Source organism: Tetranychus urticae, chromosome 3, assembly GCF_039701765.1.
Source record: "Tetranychus urticae isolate SD_2017Ah chromosome 3, NJAU_TeUrti_SD_1.0, whole genome shotgun sequence".
Classification (NCBI taxonomy): Eukaryota; Metazoa; Arthropoda; class Arachnida; order Trombidiformes; family Tetranychidae; genus Tetranychus; species Tetranychus urticae.
Window position 1 is genome coordinate 1,272,271 of NC_142960.1, and position 24,240 is coordinate 1,296,510.

Below are 24,240 nucleotides of genomic sequence, written 5' to 3' on the forward strand. Positions count from 1 at the left end.
TCATCAACGAAGCCAACAAGTTTACAGTTGTTGCAAAATAATTATCACATTTCATCGCGTCAACATTAAATTCAACTGAATAACCATGAGTATTCAATTTTTGGTATTCAATTTGCACATCAATTCTGATAGTGTTACCAAAGTGAGGCGGAAACTGGTTCATCAAAAGTCGATAATCAATATGTTTTTCAATGAACAATGAAAGTCCAAATGGTAATCAAAGTGAATGTTAATCAAATTCAGTGAACACATTTTAGCCTAATTAACTTTCTAATGATAATTGATTAACAAGGTTAACATTTTCACTCCATTAAATTGTGATCATTTTCAAATGTGGGCAAAGAAGAGCAAACAAAAAAATCGAGTTTCTAAGAAAAAAAAAGGTTCACAACAAATGGTTAAATATTAATAGTTTAATGAAGTGTAATGGAAATGTTTGTCAATGATAAGTTGAATCGTCATGCAATTGAAAGGGTAAATCGGATCATTAGATGATTATGTGACTTTCATTGAACCATATTAAAGATGAGTTGAAGTTATGTAAATGTGAAAAGGTTAACAGTAATTGGAAAGTCAAGTGAGATTGTATTGTGTTATCTGAATAAAGCAGCGTAAAAAACATGAGATATTTTTTTGTAGTTACATTACAAAGAGGCGCAAAAATTTTCAATCATAAAAGGTAAACAATTTGTGCCCTGTTTAGGTGCAACATTTAGATTCCAAAAAATTCCAGGGTAAAGAGAAAATTCTTTGCATGTTGGGAATGAGGAGAAGAGGGAAGGAAAAAAAAGTTACTCCAATTGTGATGAATATTATTAGTTTTTTTTATCTGTTGTGTAGTTGATGTTGTTGATGATGATGAGGGTGAAAAAGTCACAGGAAACAAAGAGTTGAAGGATGTTGCAAAGTGAGGAGTAAAAAGAGTTTGAATAATGAAAAAAAGGATGAGGATGAATAGGATGCTCTTTATTAATATTTAGGGTTAGGATCCTTTAGTTTGGACTCGAGCTTAACCCAGGGGAGATTCAATTTCCCTTGGGTTACTCCTTTTGTTACCTCGTTTGATCAACATTGCAGCTTGGCATCATCATCAACATCATCAAGAATCTGATGATGCATTTATGGTATTTTTTTCACTCTTTTTTTCTCTCCTTCTCTTTCATCTTCATCTTCTTCCCGAGCTCTTTTTTTCTTCTTCTCAACACTTTCTGCTTTTTTCACTTGATGCAAATGAACAAAAAAAAACATTTACGGACCATAAACTTTAATGAAGCCAAAATTCATTAAGCTTTGAATGAACGCAAAATGCGATGAACCATTGGGTAAAATGTGTTGCTGTGCGGTGAAGCCAATAGTGTCTAAATGATTATCAAATGTTTATCTCAAAATGTATCGACACTCATCATGGAATGACATTGTTTCAAAATTTCACCATTTGCCAGATTCCAATCTTAGAATGATTTAGACGAATATTCAGAAAATTCCGATAAAATTAAAGGAACATCAAACTCATCGTCAAAGTTCGGATGTCCAAAGATATGAAACTGATGGTTACTTAAGAAAAATTCATCTTAAGATCGCCTTCGATTTCAATTCATTTTTCTTAAATTCTTATCCAGATATTTCGATTAAGAAACATGATAACTTGATATCGATTCTGATCTTCCAAACCCTTCAACAGCACCGGACAGCGAATCTTGCTCGACAGATTTGAGTTTACTTTGGGTTAGTAAAGCGATTGGCATTTGAATTTTTATTTTTTTGGGATTTTTGAAATTCTGAAAATATAAACAGTGTTTCGATGTTAGGAGAGTTAGGAACTTGCATTGGGAATTTTGTCTTGAATTTGGTGAAATCTTTTTGAAGGTGAAACTTACAATGAATTGATTTGCATTGTATTTCAATGTTATTACACTGTAATTCAATTTGTAAATTGTAAGGAAAAGTTAAAACAACAAAATGTTTGATTGAAATTACATTTGTCTTTCATGCTATGAAAGAAGACGAGATTTCTCATTTTATCATCCAAGTTGATTAAACTGTCTTTTCTCATCTTCTTCTTCGAGTTATCTGGTTTGTCTCTTTAGCCGCATTCATTGTTTACTTTTTGCCTTGTATAAACATTTAAATTATCTTCTTCTTCTTCTTGCTCTCTGTTCCTCTCCTTTTCTGCATCCATCGACAATGAATGATCATTTAGATTTGTTCAAAGTCTAAAGATAAATTAAGCATAAGAATCACACAAAATGCGTTATTTTACTGAACACGAATCACAACGGAAATGGGAAATGAACAAAACTACAATCACTTTGCAAGTCTTCATACTCATCTTCAGGAAGGAAAGGGATAAATGCACACAAAAGAAGAGGATGAAAATCACAAGAGAAGTGAAAGAAAAAAGTGAAATATTTTGACAGAATTGACTGACAATATCAACAATGACATTGTTATCGATAAAGGGTAAAACAAGCAACTAAAGACGCACCAAAAGATGTACAAAAAGAAATGAAAAAAATACGATTTTCGCAAAATCAATGGAATTGACGATCAAATCGAGATCTTCAAAGTTCTCAATCAACTCATTCGTACTTCAAAAATAAAAGATTTTAAAATTCCGTCCACTCTTAACGATCTCAAGAAGCGAAATGTACAAAAACGAAAAATGCAAAAACAATTTCGATTGAGAGTGACTTTCAAATAACTCGATGAAACTAAAAAACTTTGCACTTTTCGTTGCTACCGAATCATCGAAGCATTCCAAAAAATCGAGTTAAAAATTGAAATCAAAACTTGATCGCTCTTCATGAACGTTTGCTAACCAGTAAAAAGGAATTCACGTAATTTCAGTTTTCAGAATAAACTTTTTACTTCTTATCTGCAGTTCCTTGAAGTGCGAAAACTTGATCAAAAACAACTAAAAATCGAGAAAATATTTTGAAAAAGTGACAATTTTCGTTGGAAAAAAGCTTTTGAATTGAAATTGTTTGAATGAAAAGTGTTTAGTGAACATTTTGTTGCGCCTTTTGGAAAGCAAATGAAATGTTGAAGCTAATTATTAACGTGATAATAAAATAAACAATGGGTTTCAGTTAACCACTAATCATGATTTAATCGTCGAGTGAAAGAGATAATATTAAATGTTGAGGTTGAAAGCGATTGGCCAAATTGAATGAAGCGAAACGAAATGAAAAGTTTTGGCCTTTTTGTTGTTTGTTGCTGTTACAATATCAATCTGTTTGTACTTGCGATACTTAAATGGACTATCATTTGAACAATGTTGCTTTAATTGTTATCCGCATCAATTGTGCCCTTACCTTGAGACTTCAAAAGTGAAATAATATTATTAGCTTTCATTGTTTTCAGTTGTTACGAGTCACTTTGTTCGAGTTATTGTTGTTGACGATTATAGATGAAACAAACAGACACAGAATCATTGGGTTAACCTTGACTTTTCCGTTTTCATTGAACAAGACGAATCCCGATGATAAACGAAGACGAAAAATTTATCTTTTTTCCAGTTTTTCTTGTGAATATAATTTTCTGAAGACTTCTGCTGAGACGCTGAGACATAATTATTGGTTTACTTTGGACAAAACTGCAAATTGCTGGTTATCTTTGTTCAACTTTTTTCTTGTTTTTACACAAAAAAGAGACTTTTTTTATTTCATTTCAACTTTTCTTGTTCAACCTTTTCTTCACTCTTATTCAACTTTGATTGAATGTTCAAGAGTCGATGCTGCCCTTGATTGTTTTCATGGTTTTCATTGACATGGATGGCTCAATGGGATGTCAACCTTGAATGTTCAATTGAATATCTTGTCAGAAGAAATGTTCTGTAACCAAATTATTCAGTTTTTCATTTTTCTTCTCTTCTCTTTCACTCATAATCAAATTGTTATTGAGAAAATAATTGAAACCTGAAAACACCCAACTCCACCCATAATGTCCTTTGTGTCTCATCGAATTACGATTAACTGTCGATTGATCAGTTTCATGGTAAATGTTTTTTTTGATAACTTGAAACTCGAAATTAAATTAAAGTTTGATTGTTAACTGATTTTTTGGTTTCAATAAAAGACGGATTCTGTGGCTTGTTTACCTTTGATTCCCAGTTGAAACTTGAACTAATTAACTGAGACTTGAAGTTGAATTATTTACTGTTTATGGTCATTCAAATTCATCTGATCAAAGTACTGGTCAAGGATGAAAGTAAAAGTCTTTTCTTTTCTTCTCTTCTTTTCTCTTTAATCAAGTGTCCATTACATGAACAAGGATGATAATGATGGCCAGTAAAAGCCCTTAAGGAAAAGAGTAAAGCAATAAGTTGCATGTTATTGGTTTTTGACCCTTTTAATTGACCAATGAATTGGAACAACATGGAAGAGTAAAATGTTCAACAAACATGGAGTAAGAAAGTGACCATTGAAAGTGACCCTCTAGGTTAATATTTTAGGAGAGATTCATGAGGATTCATTTCATCCAATCTTTGTTGGTATTACTCTTGATTACAGTTAAAAAGGGAATCACAAATCCCTTGAGTTTGTCCAGGCAAAGAAGAGGGTAAAGGCGGAAAAAAGATGAACACAAGAAAAGAAGAAGAAGAAGAAGAAAATAAATAAACTTTTATTTTTTGATCAACAAAGGATAATGTTAATTATGTTTGGTTAAAGTGTAAGAATCCAAAAACCAACATGAAAACTACTCAGGAAAAGTTACTCAGGATTCTCCAGAATTGATGAAACTGCTCATGGTAACAATCGCCAGAATTACTAGGTTAAGATGCGCTCAGAATTGCTCAGAATATCAAGAAAACAGAACAAAAAAGATACATTTTTTGTCGATTTCACATTAAGGTTAATCTAAAATTAAAATGGAAATTCAAAGTTGAATGAATTTCCAATTTCGAACTGCAAAATTTCCAACAAATTTGAACCTCAAGAAAGTTCATGATGAATTTCCAAGCCAAAATTTCCAAATGAATCTTGCAATTTCGAACAAATTTCAGACTGAATTTCGTGAAAAACTGAAATGAATTTCGCATCATTTTTTTACTTTTGGATAACTTCCAATTCTGATTTTGAACTCTGTTTTTGGATTCTTTTTGAGCAAATTTGAAACAAATTTTTGTGCAAACTGACTTGAACTTGATCATCAATCTCATCTCGTCTTTTCGCTGCTTCAGTGTCCTGAGTAGCATTTGTCGATGAACACTTGACCATCACAAGAGATTAAATAATCGGTTTGTAACAATACAAATAAGGTTTCCTTTTTTGTTTCCATTCTTCAATTGGTAACTAAATTAAGGGTATCTTTAGCTGAATTCAGTAATTCAACCTCAGCCCACTTATCGCCCACTCTTGATGAACTTCAAGCATCATTATCATTCTCATCTCTTCTCCTTTTCATGAACATCGCACTTGAATCTTGTATCCAGTGGAATGTCAATTTTCATGGGTTTACTCGGAGTGTCTTAAGAGACTTACACGGAACCCCAAAAAAAGAGAAGCTCAATAGATAATCAATATTCTTCTTCTTCCCATGCATATCAATTTTCCCTTTTCTTCATTGTCATCTTTTCCTCATCTTGTATCAATCATTGTCTAACCCATCATCATCACCATCATCAATACACATCTTCATTCTCATCCTTTTATCATCCCACTCTGTCAAACTTGCCGTCTCCAATAAACAATCAGATTCATTGATAGCAAACACTTTTCCACAATTTTTTAATTCCATCAAATTGTTTCCCTAATCATATTAGTTGACAATCAGTTTGAATAACAATTGACTTTTGACCGATTCAAAAGAGTATCAAAGTTGACAATGAAAACAATTAACTTTAAGTTATTAAAACACTTTTTTTTATCAAATCTTTTCTCATTCAAAAAGCAAAATCTCAACATTTTTCAACAATTTAACTTCTTCTAAATATGATTGATTATCAAATTTAGGTTAAATGCTGGTAAAAGTTAATCAAATGGGAGAAGCAGAATCACAATCAACAATTAACCTTGAAATTCATTGTTACTAAAGATTAATCAAATTTCAATTAAATAGTCAAAACAATCAAGGTTCCAATGGATAGTGATAATCAGCCAATTAATCATTAAACAATAAAAAGGCAGACACCAAACAGTAAAGTTTCCAGAAACATTTGAACATTATGTTGATTAAGTGACGCAAGTTAATTACAAGTTGAACATGATAATTGCAAGAGGCTTAATGAGTGTTGAAAAGATGATAACATCTTAGACAGAGTCAAGATGGGACGAGGAAGAGAGGAAGATGAGAAAAGATGAGAAAAGATGAAAATGTCTTTTCTGGTTGTAAATGTTGAGCGATGTTGAAGCAAACCAAAGAAATGATTTTGTATCATTGATTGTTTCATTTACAATTTAAATTGTGATTGCTTTTTATTCATCAATTTTACCTTATTTTTTATTGTTGCAACAAAATAATTAAAGGTGAATACATTAATATATTAATAATGAAACAAAAAGGCATTCAAATTGGTCAATTGATTTTTACCTTTCTCTTTGTTTCCCTTCAATCATCATTTTAAATGTTAAAATGCAAATAAGTTTAGATAAAACTTTGATTCCGTGATTTGATTAGCTTTTTATTATTATTACTCTGTGGACACTTTAATTGTAGACAATTATGGTCCAATGGTTAATGTTTATCAACATTTATTAGCCATTTAAGTGAACAAAGTTCAAACAATCAAATGACATGGAAATTCAATTATTTCGTGATTAAAACTATAAAATACTTCAACTCAGGAAATATGGATGATCAATGGACAAATGAACTTCTCATCAGATTCAAGTTTTCACTCACCATGAGAGATTTCTTAAGCTTCTCTTATGAATAAATTATTGCAAGACGTTTGATCATTTTATTGTGATTTAAGGTGGAGAAGGCAATTGCTATGTGATATACTTAATCAAACCTGAACTGTTCAATTCTCAGTTGGAACTCATCCGGTCATCATTGATAACTTAATATGGGTTTGGTCAATGGTGGACATTGATTGGAAACTTTCTTCTTCTCTTTATAAATCAATTGCTAATCAAATGAGATTATTTTAATTGAGACACAACTGATGAGGAAAAGGAAATGAATGCATCCGTTTTACAGAATGCATTTCAATCTACTTCATGTTGAGAATTGAATTGTTTCATGAGCATTACAATTGAACATTTTTTTCTCCAATATTTCTCTTCTTCTCAAATATCATTAACAATAAAACATTATTTCAAGTTTACTCTTAAATATTTTATCAACTTTTTTCCTTCCTTTCTCAGTTAATCATGAAAAATGTTTTTTTTCTTGTCATTTGCTTTACGACAACAAATTGCTCAGCAATCACGTAATTCATCAATTGCACAGTTAACCACAAAAAAGGTTGACACAAATTGAATTACTGTAATAACATTAATGGTCAACATAAAAGTGGATAAACTATTAAACTATTGTTAATTATGCAAAGTTGAATGTAAATTTAAAGGCAATTGAACAAGTTTGTACTCTGAAAAATATAGCGACTATTAAGTGTGTTTTTAATGGTGAAAAGCGGAATGCTGAGTAACCTTTAAAATTTCATTTTAATGTAACAAAACTGTAATCCATCAAAATGATTAACAAAAGGTGTGCAAGAAAGCATTTCAATTGTGCTTCTAGGTGCGACTGCCATAAAAGATGGTCAAATATCGTTCAATGAAAAAACCCCTTTTCTACCTCGTTAATTATTCCAACACTTGTTTCCATCCAAGTGTTATTAGACAATTGTGTTGACTGTTTGTCCGGCATTAAACTCTCCTTGAACACACCTTTACTTGTAAATATTAATAATGAAACTCTCATTATAATCATTATCATGATATCGTCATACAGTTGATCATTGTCTTATTAGATCTCTCTTTCATCCTCATCACAGGATAAGTAGGCAAAGAGAGAGAGAGAATTAATTGACTTGAAAAGGTTTGGCGTTTGCTTGAAAAAGCTAATCATCATTATCATCATCTGAGTGTTGCTCAGGGAGAAACATGGTGAAAGACAAAAGGTGAAGACAAAGACAGAAGATGATCACAGAATCATTCCCATAGCTCACTCCTCTTTTTTTTCCTGTTCATCTTGTTCGCCATCATCTTTATGTTATTACGCTGTGTTTGGCCATTTAATAATTTTTTTGCCTCATTTTGGCTCTTCTCCTCTTTCCGTCAAGGAGTGGGCCTAAATAACTTTGAAAGGTCAATCATTTTTACCTTTCCCATGGCCTTAAGGCACATCTTATTGTGACACCCTAGTGTTGCTATTAGATGATGCTTATGATTGTTTTTACCTTTTTTTTACTCATTTTTTTTTCTTCCATTTTGTTTCGCTTCATTTTTTTCTGCTCATTTTTTGTTACATCAAAGGTTACCTCTGTGCTCAGTCCCTTTTGATGCTTCAATTAACATGCAAATTGCTAGTCGGATGTTCATCTATTTTACATTTTATTTCATCTTTTCTTGTTTAATATGTTACATATTATAACATTTTATTTGTCATAATTTTAAATGATTGTTGTTCAGAAGCTCGGTAGAGAGTGATGAAGATGATCTTGAATTTACTGTTTTGACTTTTATGTTTAAGTTTGGCTTCATTATGATGATGATCGTCATCATCAACAGCATCGGCAACAATTATCAATTGTTTGCATGTGTGTGGGAATTATTTAAATTTACCTGACGATGAATTTTCACTTTGTTGTAAAGGGAAACATACGTTTGATGAGAAGATTGCAAGATTATCAAGATGATGATGATGATAGAGAAGAAGAGATGAAAATGAGGCATTTTTTGCCTTCTTCTTCTTCTTCTTTGCATGATTCGTGATTTGTCCAGCCCTGATTGTTGCAAGAGTCACAATGTAACACAAATTGAAAGTCAGTAAATTTTTAGTTTTAATAACATCTCTCAGCTGGTCAAAGTCTGTTGATCTTATTGTTGCTTTTTGGTTTAACCGTCGATCAAATGTTCAGAAGCCGAATCAGTGAGAGTGTGTCACGAATCAGGCAAGTTCACCTGGATTAAACTTGATCAACATTAAACCTCAAACTGATTGTTGCTTTGCTTAATCTCATGTTCAAGACTCACAAACAGTATCATGTTTAGAGAGGTTCAGAGAGGAATGTTTATTGGAATAAAATCAACTTATCAAATGATGACAATGTTTCATTTTTTGCCAGTTTTAGTCTCACAACTAATCAATTTGAAATGTAAAAACGAAAAGTTGAAATGAAAAATAATCTGATGACATTTTTCAATCGTTTAATTTATTAACTGAGTCACACTAAAAGTGTGAAAATGCGGTTGCTTCAGTCACGATTAATGTCATGATAAAGACTTGATGTTAACTGCAACTGGTTAGTCAGTTAAACTCAACTTGAACCTGTAAGGCTAAAGGCTCAACATCAAAATCTTGATAAAAAGTGATCTTAAGTCTGACCAATTTGTTGTCACATAATACAAAATAAAGTCAATCAACTTTAAAAATTAAATGTTGATCAGAACCAAATCACCAATCATCAAGATCCCCATTAGATGTGATTAATCGGTGATTACAAATTAATCCAATTTTCTGTCATAATAATACAAATCGGGTAAACCAAGAACAAGATTAACTAGAGTTTTTCAATTTCTGTTAGCTTTTGCTTCATCTTTGACGATTATTTTAGAGCATCTCATTTGATTGCTTTTCATTCAATTTCAACAATCAATTAAACTTTTGGCTCATGATTGTCATTGTACTGACCAGTTTGTCGACTGATGGAATGGAACAACGATTTCGATCTAATCGCACTTTTAAAATGTTCATTTTGTGGATTTGGTGGGTTGTCTACAAGAAAACATTCAACTTTCTAGTAAATTTGAAGGTTCTTTTCATTGAATGCAACTGTTTCACTCAACTTTTTTTAGCAACAATCATGCAAAATAATTCGAATCGTTTATTCAACTTTGAGTTGAATTTGAAACTTTGCGTTCATCTTTTTGATTCATTATTAATATCTACATGATTAACACGCAAATCTATCTGATCTCGTAATGATTCATGAGTTTTCTTGGTGACAAGATTAGGCTTCCTGATCGTTATCTTAACCATCAACCTGGCTCAACATATGTTCAACTGTTCACTCACGAAAACTATTAAACATCAATTAACATGATTAACTTGATTGACCTGTTCATTTACTGTTCACCATTTAACAGCAAAATAATCAAGAAACATATATATATATATCATCAGCCGGATAAAGATGATAATCAAAAAATAAACAAGGATGCAATTGAGGTAACAAAAAATCGCACAAAGGTGATTAAAGCAATGTAGAGTGAGAAGAAAAAGATTTTCAGGTAAAAACTAAATATTGAACATCATCTTCCTTATCAAGTGATGATGATGATGGAAGAAGAGAAATGTTCACTTGTAACGGAATTATAATTGTATACATTGATACATCTTGAATCATGATCAGAAGATGATGAAGACAGATCAAATCTTGCTCACACTCCTTCAGAAATCATGTCGTAATTTTCATTTACCCTCAAGGTATTTTCAAGATTTTGGATAATTTTTTCTTCTTCTCTTCTCTTCTTTTTTGAACGCCATTCATCCTTGTATTCATCTTCACCTTTCGTTGATGATCATCATTAAATGAACATAAAAAGGTGACATTAACTCACAACATGAACCTCTCAACGGAGTCATTCATTATACTTTGATGGATTGATTGAAAATAATGAAAGTCAAAGCAAGTCATCTGAGCAATGAAAAAGTACCTTTTCACCAACGACGTTTGATATGCAAAAAAACCTTGTAACCAATAAAGTGTCTATTTCAATTTATCCTTATCAATCTAACATGACAGATTCAAAGTTACATGATTCTGTGATAATGATAATGTTGTGATGACCATGAACATGAATTGCTTTGATAAACAACATCTAATAATAGTTTAATCATTGATTTCATTTCTTCTTTTTTTCTCATTCTTTCATGAAAGGTTAATATTTTTGTGAACATATTTTGATGAACACTTTCACCTTACTTGTCTGGCAAAATGATAATTTAATGATAAATCAGTTAATCAACTTTTAAGCTTGTTTTGTGGTGACTTTGATCAGATTAGAATTGGAAATTTTAAATACTTGAACGTGATTTGTAACCTTATTTGGTGATTATCAACTGAACATTGACAAAAGCTTTTTTTATATCTTTTATCAACCAGAATGTTTCAATGTTCAACTTTCATTTTTGTTCATTATTTTGCCTCTTTTTGGCTGCTCATTTTGCTGTTGATTTGTTTGGTGAAACAGATTGCTATTAGTAAACTATCAGCTAAATATGCTTTCAATTGTATTAATCAAATGGTTGACAAAAGAGATGATTATTGAGAAATAATCAGATCTTTTGTTTTCCCTTTTCTGATTTATGGTGAAACTTTTTTCTTCTCCTTCTCGGTCTCGCTTTATTTTTGTTTGTGTTTCGCCATGTTATGAGTTGGTGATTTATTGCATTACTGGAAGACCTTTCAACAGTCAACAGTTTAACTGTCAACAATTGTTACACAAAAGAGATTCAGAGATTGAACATGAACAAGAAACTGACCCAAAAGATTAACTTGGAAAGGGAAAGGTTGCCTCAAGTGGCTGAATTAAGCTTTGCTAAGAGAGAATCAAAAAACGCGCTTCACTTTGGTTGACAAGGAAAGATTAAGTCGCCCCCTTTCTTTATTAACATATGATTTATCAAATGTCTTTGTTAGATACTTTATTAATAGGTTTTAATTATATCTAGTGTTTTGAATTGGTTAATTAGTCTGTAATGAATCTGTTACGATAGTCAACGGTTATTTAATTGTATTTAATTTTTCTAGTGCCATTTCTTATGATTTTATTCAGCTACAGTTAACATGCCATTGGGTCTTTGGATTGGCTTGGTCAACATCTTGGCGCTCAAACTCAATATAACCGATTGAATGACTAGACAAAAGCATATGGATTTATTACAAGAGGATAAAGGGCAATATTACAATATTTGAATTGTTAATAGGTATGTAATGTGTCATGTTACTTGTAATTGCAATCAATTACACTTTTACATTGTTATTTACAGTGGGATTCTATGTGCATTGGTTTGGTCAATATCTCTGGGCTCTGATTCGTTTTGGTGGATGTTTCATTCAACATCAAGAGGATAGTTTATTGTTGAAGTGTTTCTGTGACAATTATGGATTCATGGTATCTTCAATTTTCACCATTTCTGGAGAAGGAAAGACAAGTTGGATGTTATCTAGATGGAAATGTTGCTGAATTTATTTGCTGATTTTGAGAAACTTTTTCTATCCACCTGAGAATATAGCAATGGAATATGACCATTTATATTGATAAGGAATGGTTTGCTGGTGTCCATAAAAATTGATAACTTTTCCACCTTCTATCATTTCATCCTGCTAATCAGAATATGAGGATTGTTTGCAGTTATAATAAATACATGTTTCTATATAAATTTATCTACATAAATAACTGAGTCAATTCTGGAAAGCATTAAACGTTCCCTGGAGCTCAATTACTGGATATCAAGCAAGCTGGAGGATGAGAGAGGAAAGGAAAAAAAGTTGTCAGTTGAAAAGTGAAAAAATCAAACACTTAACAGCAACATTTAAGGAAGAAACAACGATAAATGAAGAAGAATGTGAAAATTCAAATATTCAAAAGTTTCACTTTTTTCCACTTGCTGTTGCTACTTTTCCAGTTGCGATGTTTCTCCTAATACAAATAAATAAATTTGTGAATAGATGATGGTCAAAATATTCATTGATCTGCAAACAACTTGTAAATGATGGTAAGGATGAGCGCTATACAGCACCACCAACACCAACAACAATAACAATAATGGCAACACATAAGGTTACATCAATAAGGTTTAACAATTGATTGCACTGGAGACAGGGAATAAATAAATTGTTGGAAAGGAGAAAATATTTTTCTCTTTCTCCTGAAAATTCTTTCCATTTTTTACCACTCACTTCGCCTGCCACAGTTTTTGCAATACAAATGAATCCAGGAGCAGAAACAAGGATGACTCGGGATGAAGATGATGAGGATGATGAGGAGATAAATTTTTCACCATTTTAAAGTCGACTGGAAAGACTGACTAAAACTGTTATCAGTTAAAATGCAGAAATAATATAATAAAGAGAAAGTTGAAAAGGCAAAGTAAAGGGGAAATCTCACTCTCTCTCTTCATCATCATCATAATGTGTAATTTCATCTTCTTCTTATCATCACACCAATGTTTCAATCCAATGGATAAATGTCTTGGGTTGCAAATAGTTGTCAGCATCATGTTTAAATCCCTCGAGGACTATTTTACTTGTCTCCAGTTTATTTGTGTTTATTAAAAAAATTTCATTCCTTTTCATCCTTTACCTTTTTAATATTAAACTAGTTTCATCATGTTCATCATTCCTTATCCTCATCATTATCTTGAATCATTTTTTTCGGTAAGGTCAGAGCAAAAAAGAGAGAGAAAGAAAGAGAAAGAAAAACGCTAAACGAAAGGTTAAAAACAGTTCTTAACCCTTGAGAGTTTGAAATAAATGCTCTCAATGGTAAACCTTTGACAGTGAAGACATTTTTCTTTGTCTTCATCATTTTTTACTCCTGCCTTTTCACCTTACAATAACCATGATAACTTGATGAGTTACTTGTAGATGATAACTGTTGAAAGTTTGTTATTAATTTCATGTGAATAAATTTCATTTCCTATCTGATTAACTTTGATTCACAGAAGAAAAGAAGAGGAAAAGAAATAAGTTTTTCAACCAACTCCAAGTTTCACTGGAAAAATTTGATGATCAATGCAAGATGTTGATCAATAAATTGATGAGTTAAGTTGTTTCCATGAAAAATGAATGCTCACAAATTATTCAGAAATGAAATTATGATAATGCTGTGAGCAAAGTATGATTAAAGCCTGAAATGATTGTAACAAAGATGAACATTGGACAGATGAAGAAGAAAAAATTGCGCTTTTGGTGTAAATAGACTACGGATTTAACCAAAAGACTAACCCTTTACTGGATGAAGAAGGAGGAATGAAGATGAGAAGATGAACAAGATGGGAAAGGAATAAAAGATGAACATGGAAGAACATGAAATATCGGAAAGATTTCATTAACAATTCATTTACTTGTGAATAATTTGTGACTTTACCCGTCAAAATGAAGATAATGATCGCCATAAGGATCAAGATGAGGATCAAGATGAAGATGAAAATGGAAAGATAATGTTTCAAGGAAATAATGGACCCAAAGTGACTCCAATTTTGATGGTTAACAATAGGTAACACTCGGACATTATCATGCTTTTTACATTATTAATAATGTTAATCATCTTAACTCTGTTTCTTTAACATTGAACAGTAAAGATAACCAGAGTAATCAGTTGATTAATGATATTGAAATATTGGAAAATTGAAATTACATTGTTGCTCAGTTATTCAACATTCAATTATTATTATCATTATTGATGAAACTAACAGTTGAAGTGATTAAATGTAATTATTGGGAATAAATGTGATGCGTCCATGTAATGAATGGTAAACATTGTTTGAATAATAAATTGTGAATTCAACCTTTAATGATGAACAAAAAAGATGAAAATGAATGAAGAGAAAAGCTTATCATGATGGAAAATAACGAGAGAAGAAATTATCATCACAATTATTATCATGATGATGATGAATCCTTCAGCTGAACTTGGGTCAATCGTGACTCTTTAAAATATCAGTTTCAAGATGAACATTTTGTTTTTCAAAGCAACATTTGATTAACAAGATAAAGAAGCTTCAAGATGAATGAAATTAACAGGAAAGTTACGCGATTCTGATTAAGATTGATATTTTGTTTCATCTGAAGGTTAAGACTTGTTTAGACTTTGAATTTTGTTTTGTTTTCACATTTTAAGTTGAACTTAAAAATAACTCATTTTTGGTATAAAAATTCAACAAAATGAAGAGAGAGAAAAAAAACTTTCACTTTCAATGAAAATTGTTTTTTTACTCAACAATTATCACTTCTATTGAGGTTGACATTTCAATTGAGTTTCATGTTTAAATAGTTATCAAGACTCACCATGATGTATCCAAGGATGATTACATGATGAACATTCCCTGAAATGGATTCCTTTGCCTGGAGAGAAACATTCACAACTGCAATTGTTTTTGGTACATTTGATTGCCTGTAATAACAATTAGAAAAGGTTAATTTAATGTTTCCAAAAGGCTTTCAAAGGCTTAAGATTGATTCAAAATTGATTGACGAACTTGAGTTTTCATTTAAATTTTAAAGTTAATTTTTTCGATTTGAATTAATTTACTTTTTTTCATTGAAAATGGATTAAATGTTCAGTTGAAATTGATCAGATTTTGGGGAAATTTTCATTTTTCCAGAAATTCGTTTAATCATTTTTTTCAGTTTCTTGATTTTCGTTGTGAAATTTTTTTCTGGAAACAATTTTGAGCTTTTTCTTGCAACATTGTTTCCAATCTGGAAAATGAATTTTGAAACTTTGTTCAGATTACATTTTATGGATATTTTTACATGAAATTGATGATTAATTGAAATGATAAAGTGATGTTGATGATGGAAAGAAAAAAGTAAACAGGCGAAGGCGAAAAAATGTTACGTTGTTACCCTGAATGTGAGACAAAGTAATCTGGTTTATTCAAGAGATTCCCAGAATTGACAAGTAAAGTGAATTATGGTGAATTGAAGTTAACCAGAATTGTTGAACATTTTTTTTCAGACCCATTTTAAAGATAAACCTAGAAGGACATTTTTGTCCTCTAATAGGAAGAGGAAGAAGACAAGTTGACATTCCTGTGAGATGATGATACTGAGATGAACAAAAGCTTAAGCTTGTAAAATCAATGTTATGTGATCTGGAATGGATGTTCACATGATCTGGAAACAATCAAGTAATGGTGTGTTTCAATTGAAGTCAAGATGATGATGATGATGGGAGGTGAATGGAGAGGAGACCGGGATGAGGTGAAGAGACAAGGATAACAGAAAGTGTATCTGGTTTGAGATGAAATTTAAATGCAGCCAAAGTTTAAAAAATCATCATTTTACGGTAATTTAATTTCTTCCTTGCTCATCATTTTCATCTCTTTTTCATCCTTTTTTTCACTCTCAAGATGAAACACAAAAAAGTGAAAGTTACCTTGGGAACAATAAATTGCATTGAACAGTGACAAAATGAGATTCCCTTTGGAGATGAGGATGAAGATCGGCAGTGAAATGATGATAAAGGTTGAAAGGTTACAAGTGACTTTAATGGTAAAAAATGTATGCTAATTTAATTTAATAACACAACAATAATTTAGAGCAATATTTTCATGTCACAGAAACAGTTTACTTGAACCATTGAAACAAGATACTTTTATGGTTAATATCAATATTAGTGAAAATAAGTTGATTATTTTGTTTCTCATCAAATTTATATCATTAGATTAAATTGTTATTGGAACAAGAATCGAAACAAGATTCATGATTAATGAATGGCTACAATTTCAGGGTTAAAATTAAATTGTAATTGAGAAAAAAATTGTAAATTTCTTTGGGTAAATTCAATGCTTTTGGGAAGATTTGCGAGAAAAGCAATTTTGCTCATTTTTATTGTTGATTTGCTTTGAACCTTTTCTGGTTCTGGTTCACTTTATTAACTAATTTGCTGCCTTTTGGTAATCAATTTGCTAGTCAATTGGTAGACAAGTTTGATACGTTGATTGGTGTTAATAAAAATGGTTATTGTTTACTGGCAAAATTATGTGATTGTGTGATTAAAAAGATACTTTTATATCATTTATTTTCATCTTACACTTTCACTTGTGACACTTTGAGTGATCCTAATTATTGTTTGATTAAAGTGCATTCACTAACACATTAGCTGGCTCAACTGGACTTACGTTGAGGCACATTATTAACTGTAATAATAATAAAATTATTATCATTATTTGGCTGCTCTTATATTGAACACAGCATCTGGGAGTTTTTAGCTGTAACAATAATAGCAATTTATATTCGGTGGAAACATTGGAAGGACAACAAAATGAGATTATAAGAACAAGCAAAATGATGATTATGAAGAGGAACATGATGAAGGTGAAGGTGAAATGTTGCCTTAAATAAAATAAGTTGATTCCCTTTGCTGTGAAGCTTCTGTTCTTGACCACTAATGTAACTGTTTTCATGATGATGACGATCATCATCATCTGTTCCTGTTTTTATCTGTAAATAATAGATGACAAAGAATCATGGATTTACAGTTTGCTATCAATAACAGAGAAAATTGTTTTTACATAATTAACTCTTCATTATCATAATTATATTGATAATTGAAATCAAGTTCAACATTTGTTGAGAAAAAGGTTCAAATTTCTTGTTCAAGTTTCATCTTGCAATTTGATTATAACATTGAAAATCAATTGCAATGGTTAAGTTGTTTTTTTCATTCTTCATCTTTTTTTTGCTTCTTCTCATTTCTCAGAGTAAACCATTTTTCAGGATCAACATGACATTGGAAGCTTTTCTGCTGCTCTGAATGATGACCTGAAGTTAACCATCATTAGCATTATCATTATGATTATGTGTTCAACAATTGACAACAATCAGGTTATAGCAACACGGCTAATCAAATGATAAATTGTTTCCCTTCTCTCGTCATCCTTTTCAAATCAACTTTTCACTCAATTAATCGGCTTTCAACCTGCAAGTTACCTTGCACTCATCAGGCTGATGATGATAATGATCATCATCATTTTTTTCCTCTTGTCAGTGTCATTTGTCAACGAGTGAGTTAGTGAGCCTGGATAAAGTGAGATAAAAATTGTGTAAATGTAACCGTGAAAAGATATATCAACATTCATTTATCTAGTTTACTCTCTGTCTTTTCCTGTTCACTCCTCATCATCTTTTACTTGTAACTTTTATCCTTGTAGCCTCATCTTCCTACTCATCATCATCATCATCAACTGTATTTGTTTTTTTACCGTTCAACATGAAATCGGATTAGCTAGCAACAGAAAAGAGAACAAGAAAAACAGAGAAGAAACAATGAATCAAACTTAATCATCAAGCTCATCATAATCAATGATCGCTCTCATTTAGTTTTGTCTTGAAAATTGAAATCCATTTACTTCATTGTCGACTCATTTTGTTCATCCACATTCACCCATTAACATGCAAACACTTTGCTCAATTGACACTATTCAGCCCACTGAGGTTGTAATCACAATTATAACTATTAATTGGCAAAGTGTATATTTACAATGGATCATCCTTGTTTTTCATTTTTAGTTTCCTCCTTCTTCACCATCATCATTATCATCTTCCTCCTCTTTACTCTTATAATTAGAGGTGTCTCTTTTGTTATTATCAATCTTTAGGCTGCAAAAAAAAGCAAAGTTAACAACATCAATTACAAAGTTATTGTGTCAAAATGATTGGCGTAAAAATGGCGTAAGCCGCAGATGAACCTTCATTTGGTTTGTTTGTGTTGCTGGTGAGAAAACAAAAATTTATATCAAGCAACATGCAAACAAACAAATGATAATTTGATGGACAAACAAAGCGAAAAACAATTGTAATTCAAACGTTGATAATTTGCTTCAACAATTGATTGTGGCCAATCGCGCTTTTCTCATAATCAACCTTCCTAAACATCTTGCTTTTTTTGCACGTAAAATTGAATTAGTAAATGGCTGGCTTTTCATGATCATCATCTCTAAATCATTTGGTAATTTTTCATTTTGTCAGCTTTTTTTACTATTCATACCTACTGTTGATAAATTAGTGATCAATTGGGATACAGTTAATGTACTGTAATAAACATCATCAGACATTGACTTGTCTTCATTGACTGTCAATGTGAATGAGAAGTAATATGTTGATGCCAATGTCTCATTGATATTGGTTCAATTGTTGCCCATAAAAGAGTGAAAATCATTTTGTTGATCTCATTGACGATGCAGGCTGATGAGGATGTTAGTGAGGTGAATATTTTGTGACTGAGTAAATGAAAGAAAACAATAATCTACAAAATGGATGAAGTTGGAGAGGCTACAAGATGAACAATCAAGGAAAAACATCAACAATATAATAATGATAATAAACAACAAAGGATAGAGTTGTGTTTAAATATAAAAAGGATAAAGGATAGCCTTTGGGAGCTATTTCAAGAGACACACTCGAGGTTTTGATTCCATTGACGGCAATGACCGCGGTCAGTTTATAAATAGTTGGTCATCATAAGGGTTGATGGTGGTGTTGCTTATTTGTTGCCCTTCATTCCCCTTGAGGAATGGTATCAGGAAAAAGAGAGAGAAAGAGAGAAAGAAAGAGCAAGGGAAAGGATAAATGAAAAAGTGAACAAGAGGCTATCAAAAAGGGAAACAAAGGGTGATGAGGAGGTTGCACCCAAGTCTATTGCAATAGACTTGAAGCGTATCGCGAGATGGATGTAAAAAAAAAGGAAGATGAGAGAACCCTTTGGGGTGATAATACATCAAGCATCAATGATCATGATAATCAAGAAAGAAAAAAAGGAAAGGGAAAAGAGAGAAAAGATGGTGAAAGTAGACAGAAGATGTTGAATGTGATGATGAGATGGAACAAAAAAGGCAACAAGAAAGTGATGTCGGTTTCATTTTATGCATCACCAACATCCTTGCTGGTCAAACTTGGTTTTTCACTTTCATCTTTTTGCTTCTCGCTTTTACTGTTCAGGATTTACTAACTTTTACAGGATAAAAACTGCGGTAACCGGCAGAGGAACCACTTATTTTAGGTCATCACTAAAATGGTTTTAACATCATATTACAAGAAATGCAGCTTATGCAACTAGGCTTTTCCATTCTTTCCTTTTTGCTTTTTGCTTTTCCTCCCCATCACTTTAATGCTGATGTATTTTTCTTCTTCTTTTCACTGTCTGAAGCTTGGAAGCAAAGAATGTCAGGTTGTTATTGCTGGGCGGATCAGTAATATTGGCTGACTTGAAATAAAGACATGGGGATGGGGACCTTTAAAGCTCACTCTCTTGTGTCTTGAAGGAACGACATCAACCCCTGTGGGCTTTTACTGTGTTTGTTAAGACAAAAAGCCAAATTAACTACAAAGCCAGGTAAGACTTTGTTGTTATAATGTCTGTTTAGCTTTCCTCTTTTTTTTACTAGCGAATCCAATCAACCCAAGGACACGAAACATGATGATGATGAGAGGTGCTTGGCCTAGAACAAGAAGATGAACAATCTCTTTGGGCTGGCATTTCTGATATAATAATGATGATGAGTAAGATCATGATGATCATGAAGATCATGATGATGATAAACCACGGTGACCACAAGACAAGGCGAGGCTAGAGGCATGAAAAATTATTTCACAGTAACCTTCTCTCTCTCTCTTTTGCTGGACTCTTTTGGTCTGGGTCTTTTCTTGTACTTGAGCTCTTCTCTGTTTTTCACCATTGCTCCCTATGAGTTTCTGTTTTTGGCTTGAGACTAAATTCGAGACTTGATTTCACTTGGTTAACTTTAGAAGAGAGAGAAAAAAAGGAAAATTTGTTCCCAAAAAAAGGAGAATAAAATCAAATTAGTAAATTGATTGATTAACAAGACTCAAACACATATGTAAGTACACATATTTACATTAAAAGCCCTTAAGGTAATCTTTTTGCAAGATTTCCATGTAAATCTCTGTCCCTTGGTGTTCATGTAGTCTTCTTGTTGTTTGCCTTATTAACCACAATTGACAATGAGGATGGAGCAAGAGAGATGCAATTGACCCTGGTTTGCCAGTCTCAATCCATGAGATAAAGTAGAGATTAATTAATATAAACACAGGGTTGGGACACACACGAGATACATTATCAATTTAGAAAGGGATAAAAACCAGGAGAAAGTGTACAAGAGTAGAATCAACATTTATCCGCTTTAAGAGTAAAATTTAAGAACAAGAAGAAAGCCAAAAGTGATAGTAACAGCTAAAAGATGAACATGGGGAAGAAGATAAACAGGATAAAAGACACGAGAACATCGTTAAAGTAAAAAATAGTGAGAAAAGATGGATAGAGAGAAGGAGAGAGTCAACGTCATTCTCATTAATCACCTTAATGTGAAAAAAAGGTAAAGGTAACATGTAGCTTGTTACCAGGTCCAAGGTTTTCAATGTTGTCAAACATTAGCACCAAAATATTCTCAGTCTTTCTCTCACTTCAAGTCAAATCGTGAGGTAGCAAAAAAGTAACCATTATCAACACAACATCAAGTGTTGACTTTAAAATGATAAAGCAAGTAAAAGGTAGACAGGGAATAGAAAGCGAACAACATTAAATTGAATAAACAACAAATTAAATACAAATAAAGCAACAAAAATAAAGTACAAATCAATAAATCAACAGTAAAATGACAAAAAAAAGCCAAAAGATGAGCAGAAAAGGCAAGCTTTAAAGTCATGTGACAAGTTGAAAAAAAGGGACCTCATGTCAATTACGAACTGCATTACAAAGTAACAAAAGATGGATGAAAAAAAAGAGTAAAAAAAAGGATAAAGATATTAAATGAAAGAGGAAGATGGCGAGAAAAAAAGAGAACATCATTTTGTCATCATCATCTTTGTTGTCAGATCATAAAAGTATAGGTCTAGAAAGAGATATCATCCATATAGAGTAAGAGACAAAAGTGTTGTCTTGCATCTTCTGTCTTTTCCTGTCTATTTGTGTCTCTCCTCTTTCCTCATCTTGAACCTTTCATCCTCCAACTCCGCCCACTGTCTTCTCCGCAAGACATGAGTAACAAGACAAACCATTCATCCGTCCCACCTTATCATTTTCATCCTGTCATATCATCATCATCATCAACATCAACTTGAACATGAATCTCATCTCATGTTTACCCTAATCAAGAGCAACAAGATCAACCTAGAGAGTGACAGTCTCTGCATAAAGTCAACCTCAACCTCAGCCTCTTAGACGAGTGTGACAAAAGCCAACATTCAACCGCTAATTTTGATTCATTTTTTTTAATCAATTTTTTCAACAATTTTTCTTTCCCTAACCATTTCATCTTTTTAATCATCAGTTCATCCTACCTGGATGATAATAATGTAAAAGTGTTGCCTAAAGGTAAACACAAGGTAAAAAAAATGATCACAGTCAAGCATCCAAGCATCTAAAAGTTAAACATGAGAGGTTTTAGTAAAGGAGAAACAAAAAGCTTGAGACGCGAAAATTAATTAATTGTCTTTTATATGTAATTAGGTTGTCTTTTAAACAAGGTTATTAGTGATGCTCCGGCGAATCTCAATAATGATAACTTAAGGGCGACATTTATCTCCCATCATCATCATCACCACCATGTTCATCATCCTTATAATTTTACAAAATAATGGTGTTACCCTTGTAACCACAAGTTATTACTCGATGACATCCATTTACAGCTTGGACTAATGTTTAAATGATTAATGAATAAACTCAAGTTATATCAGAAGAAGAAGAAGACCAAGAAAAATGCAAAAAAAAGTATCAAAGTAGATAATTATTTTCATCTTCATCCTTCCATCTTCATAACTCTCAGCAACCAATCAATCCTCTGTTTTTGTCTCCTTACAAGCCTTATTATTGTCCTTTCAACCATAATGATGATGATAATGATGGTGTTGTTCAATTGAAAAAGGTGTGAAAAAAGTGTTCGCTCTGAATCAGTGAATGTCTTTTTACACCTTTTGATAAACTGTTAAAGGTAATGATAACCATTAAAGGTTACACTAAACCATTGATGATAACAGATTTGTTGCACGCAAATGTCACATTAACTGTATACACTTACAATAAACACACACACACACAAGTACATATTCAATTATCGGGAAAACACACACACATACAATCATTATTTCACATCATTTTCATTCACTTTTAGCACAATAAACTTTGTCTTCTTCATCCTATCATCATCAATCCTAACCAGCATGTTCATCTTTACCTTCATCTTTTCATAATCATAATACAATGATAAGTCATGATAATATTGAACAAAGTGAACCTCAACATTTTCACCTCAAATAAACAGATTTATAGCTGTCTTTCAAACTTGACAATCTTTATCATTCTCATCATTTCCATTCATCTTCCTCTTTTTTTGGCAACATTTTCATCTTTTCTTCATCTCACCATTGTTGATCCATGGTCGTGAATATCACACTCAAAATTGATGTTATTTCATCTTTACATCCTTCAAAAAGCTCATTGTTATCATCTTATTCATCTTCTCTGAATATCATGATAAGGAATTTTTTTCTTCTTCTCTTGTCATGAAAACAAGTTTCCAAACAATTCCCAGAGTAATTCAGAGTATCCATCAACCTTTATAAGCACAATTCATCAAAATTCTGATCCACAATTCAATTGAAACAGAAAATATAATTTGTATAATTACTTTTAAACTAATTTGATGAACAAAATTCAAGAGGAAAAAATGGAAAATTAAATTATCCAAAAACAAGAGTTTCAATGAATCCAAATTAAGCCTTTGAATGAAAACACACAAAAATGATGTTTAAACCAACCTTGCTGTTCTTGGTCATTGGTATTAATTTGATTCAGTTAATTCCTTGGCAATGATGATTAAGATGAACAATTGGTGATAACTTTGTTCAATATAATTCCATTGGTTAGTTGATCAGTTGATTTGAGTTAAATTGTTGCAACAATAACATTTAAATGGTGCAAGTCACGTCAATAATTAGTTGATTGCAAGTAAATTAACGAAGTTGAAGTTGCAACGAGCAAAACAATCGGTAAATGGCCAAAGTTGATAAATCCAAATGAAAATTACAAATCAATAAATAACAAAATCATTTTAAAGACGATTAAAGATGTCAACAAATTAACGTAACCATTGATGTAACGAAATTGCAATTGAATTTTTTGTTTCCGACTTTTCAAGATTCTCAGTTTGGTCAAGTTCACTGGATGATGGTTAATCACTAGTAAAGTTGGTAGACACAAGATGCACTGATTAGAAAGAGGAAGACAATTAAGGGTAAATTGTGTGACAATGTTGTTGTTTGGTATCAGTTTTGGTCTTTACTTTGATCAACATCAAACATGATTTGCACACTTTTGGTGAATC

The 24,240-nt window shown here is 31.8% G+C and overlaps 1 protein-coding gene and 2 long non-coding RNA genes across 4 annotated transcripts in view; 1 reads left to right on the top strand and 2 right to left on the bottom strand.

The window, feature by feature from the left end:
• Window positions 1–24,240, bottom strand: part of LOC107365815 (uncharacterized) — a 58,077-nt gene extending 33,837 nt beyond the window's left edge. Inside the window, exons 1-2 of the mRNA XM_015933384.3 lie at window positions 23,675–24,240; window positions 15,185–15,290 (exon numbers count right to left, since the gene is read on the bottom strand). Coding sequence (XP_015788870.2) covers window positions 15,185–15,290; window positions 23,675–23,692 — 124 coding nt within the window. The 5' untranslated portion in view covers window positions 23,693–24,240. The remainder of the gene's footprint in view (window positions 1–15,184; window positions 15,291–23,674) is intronic.
• On the top strand, window positions 11,774–13,511 carry LOC107365820 (uncharacterized). Its single transcript, XR_001569491.3, has 2 exons — window positions 11,774–12,099; window positions 12,163–13,511. It is a non-coding gene; the product is annotated as an uncharacterized LOC107365820 (long non-coding RNA).
• LOC107365819 (uncharacterized) lies at window positions 19,183–21,419 on the bottom strand. Of its 2 annotated transcripts, XR_016199685.1 has the most exons (3): window positions 21,218–21,419; window positions 20,758–21,092; window positions 19,183–20,641 (listed from the first exon to the last, which is right to left on the bottom strand). It is a non-coding gene; the product is annotated as an uncharacterized LOC107365819 (long non-coding RNA). The 2 variants fall into 2 exon arrangements; XR_001569490.3 differs by lacking the exon at window positions 21,218–21,419 and having other exon boundaries at window positions 20,758–21,210.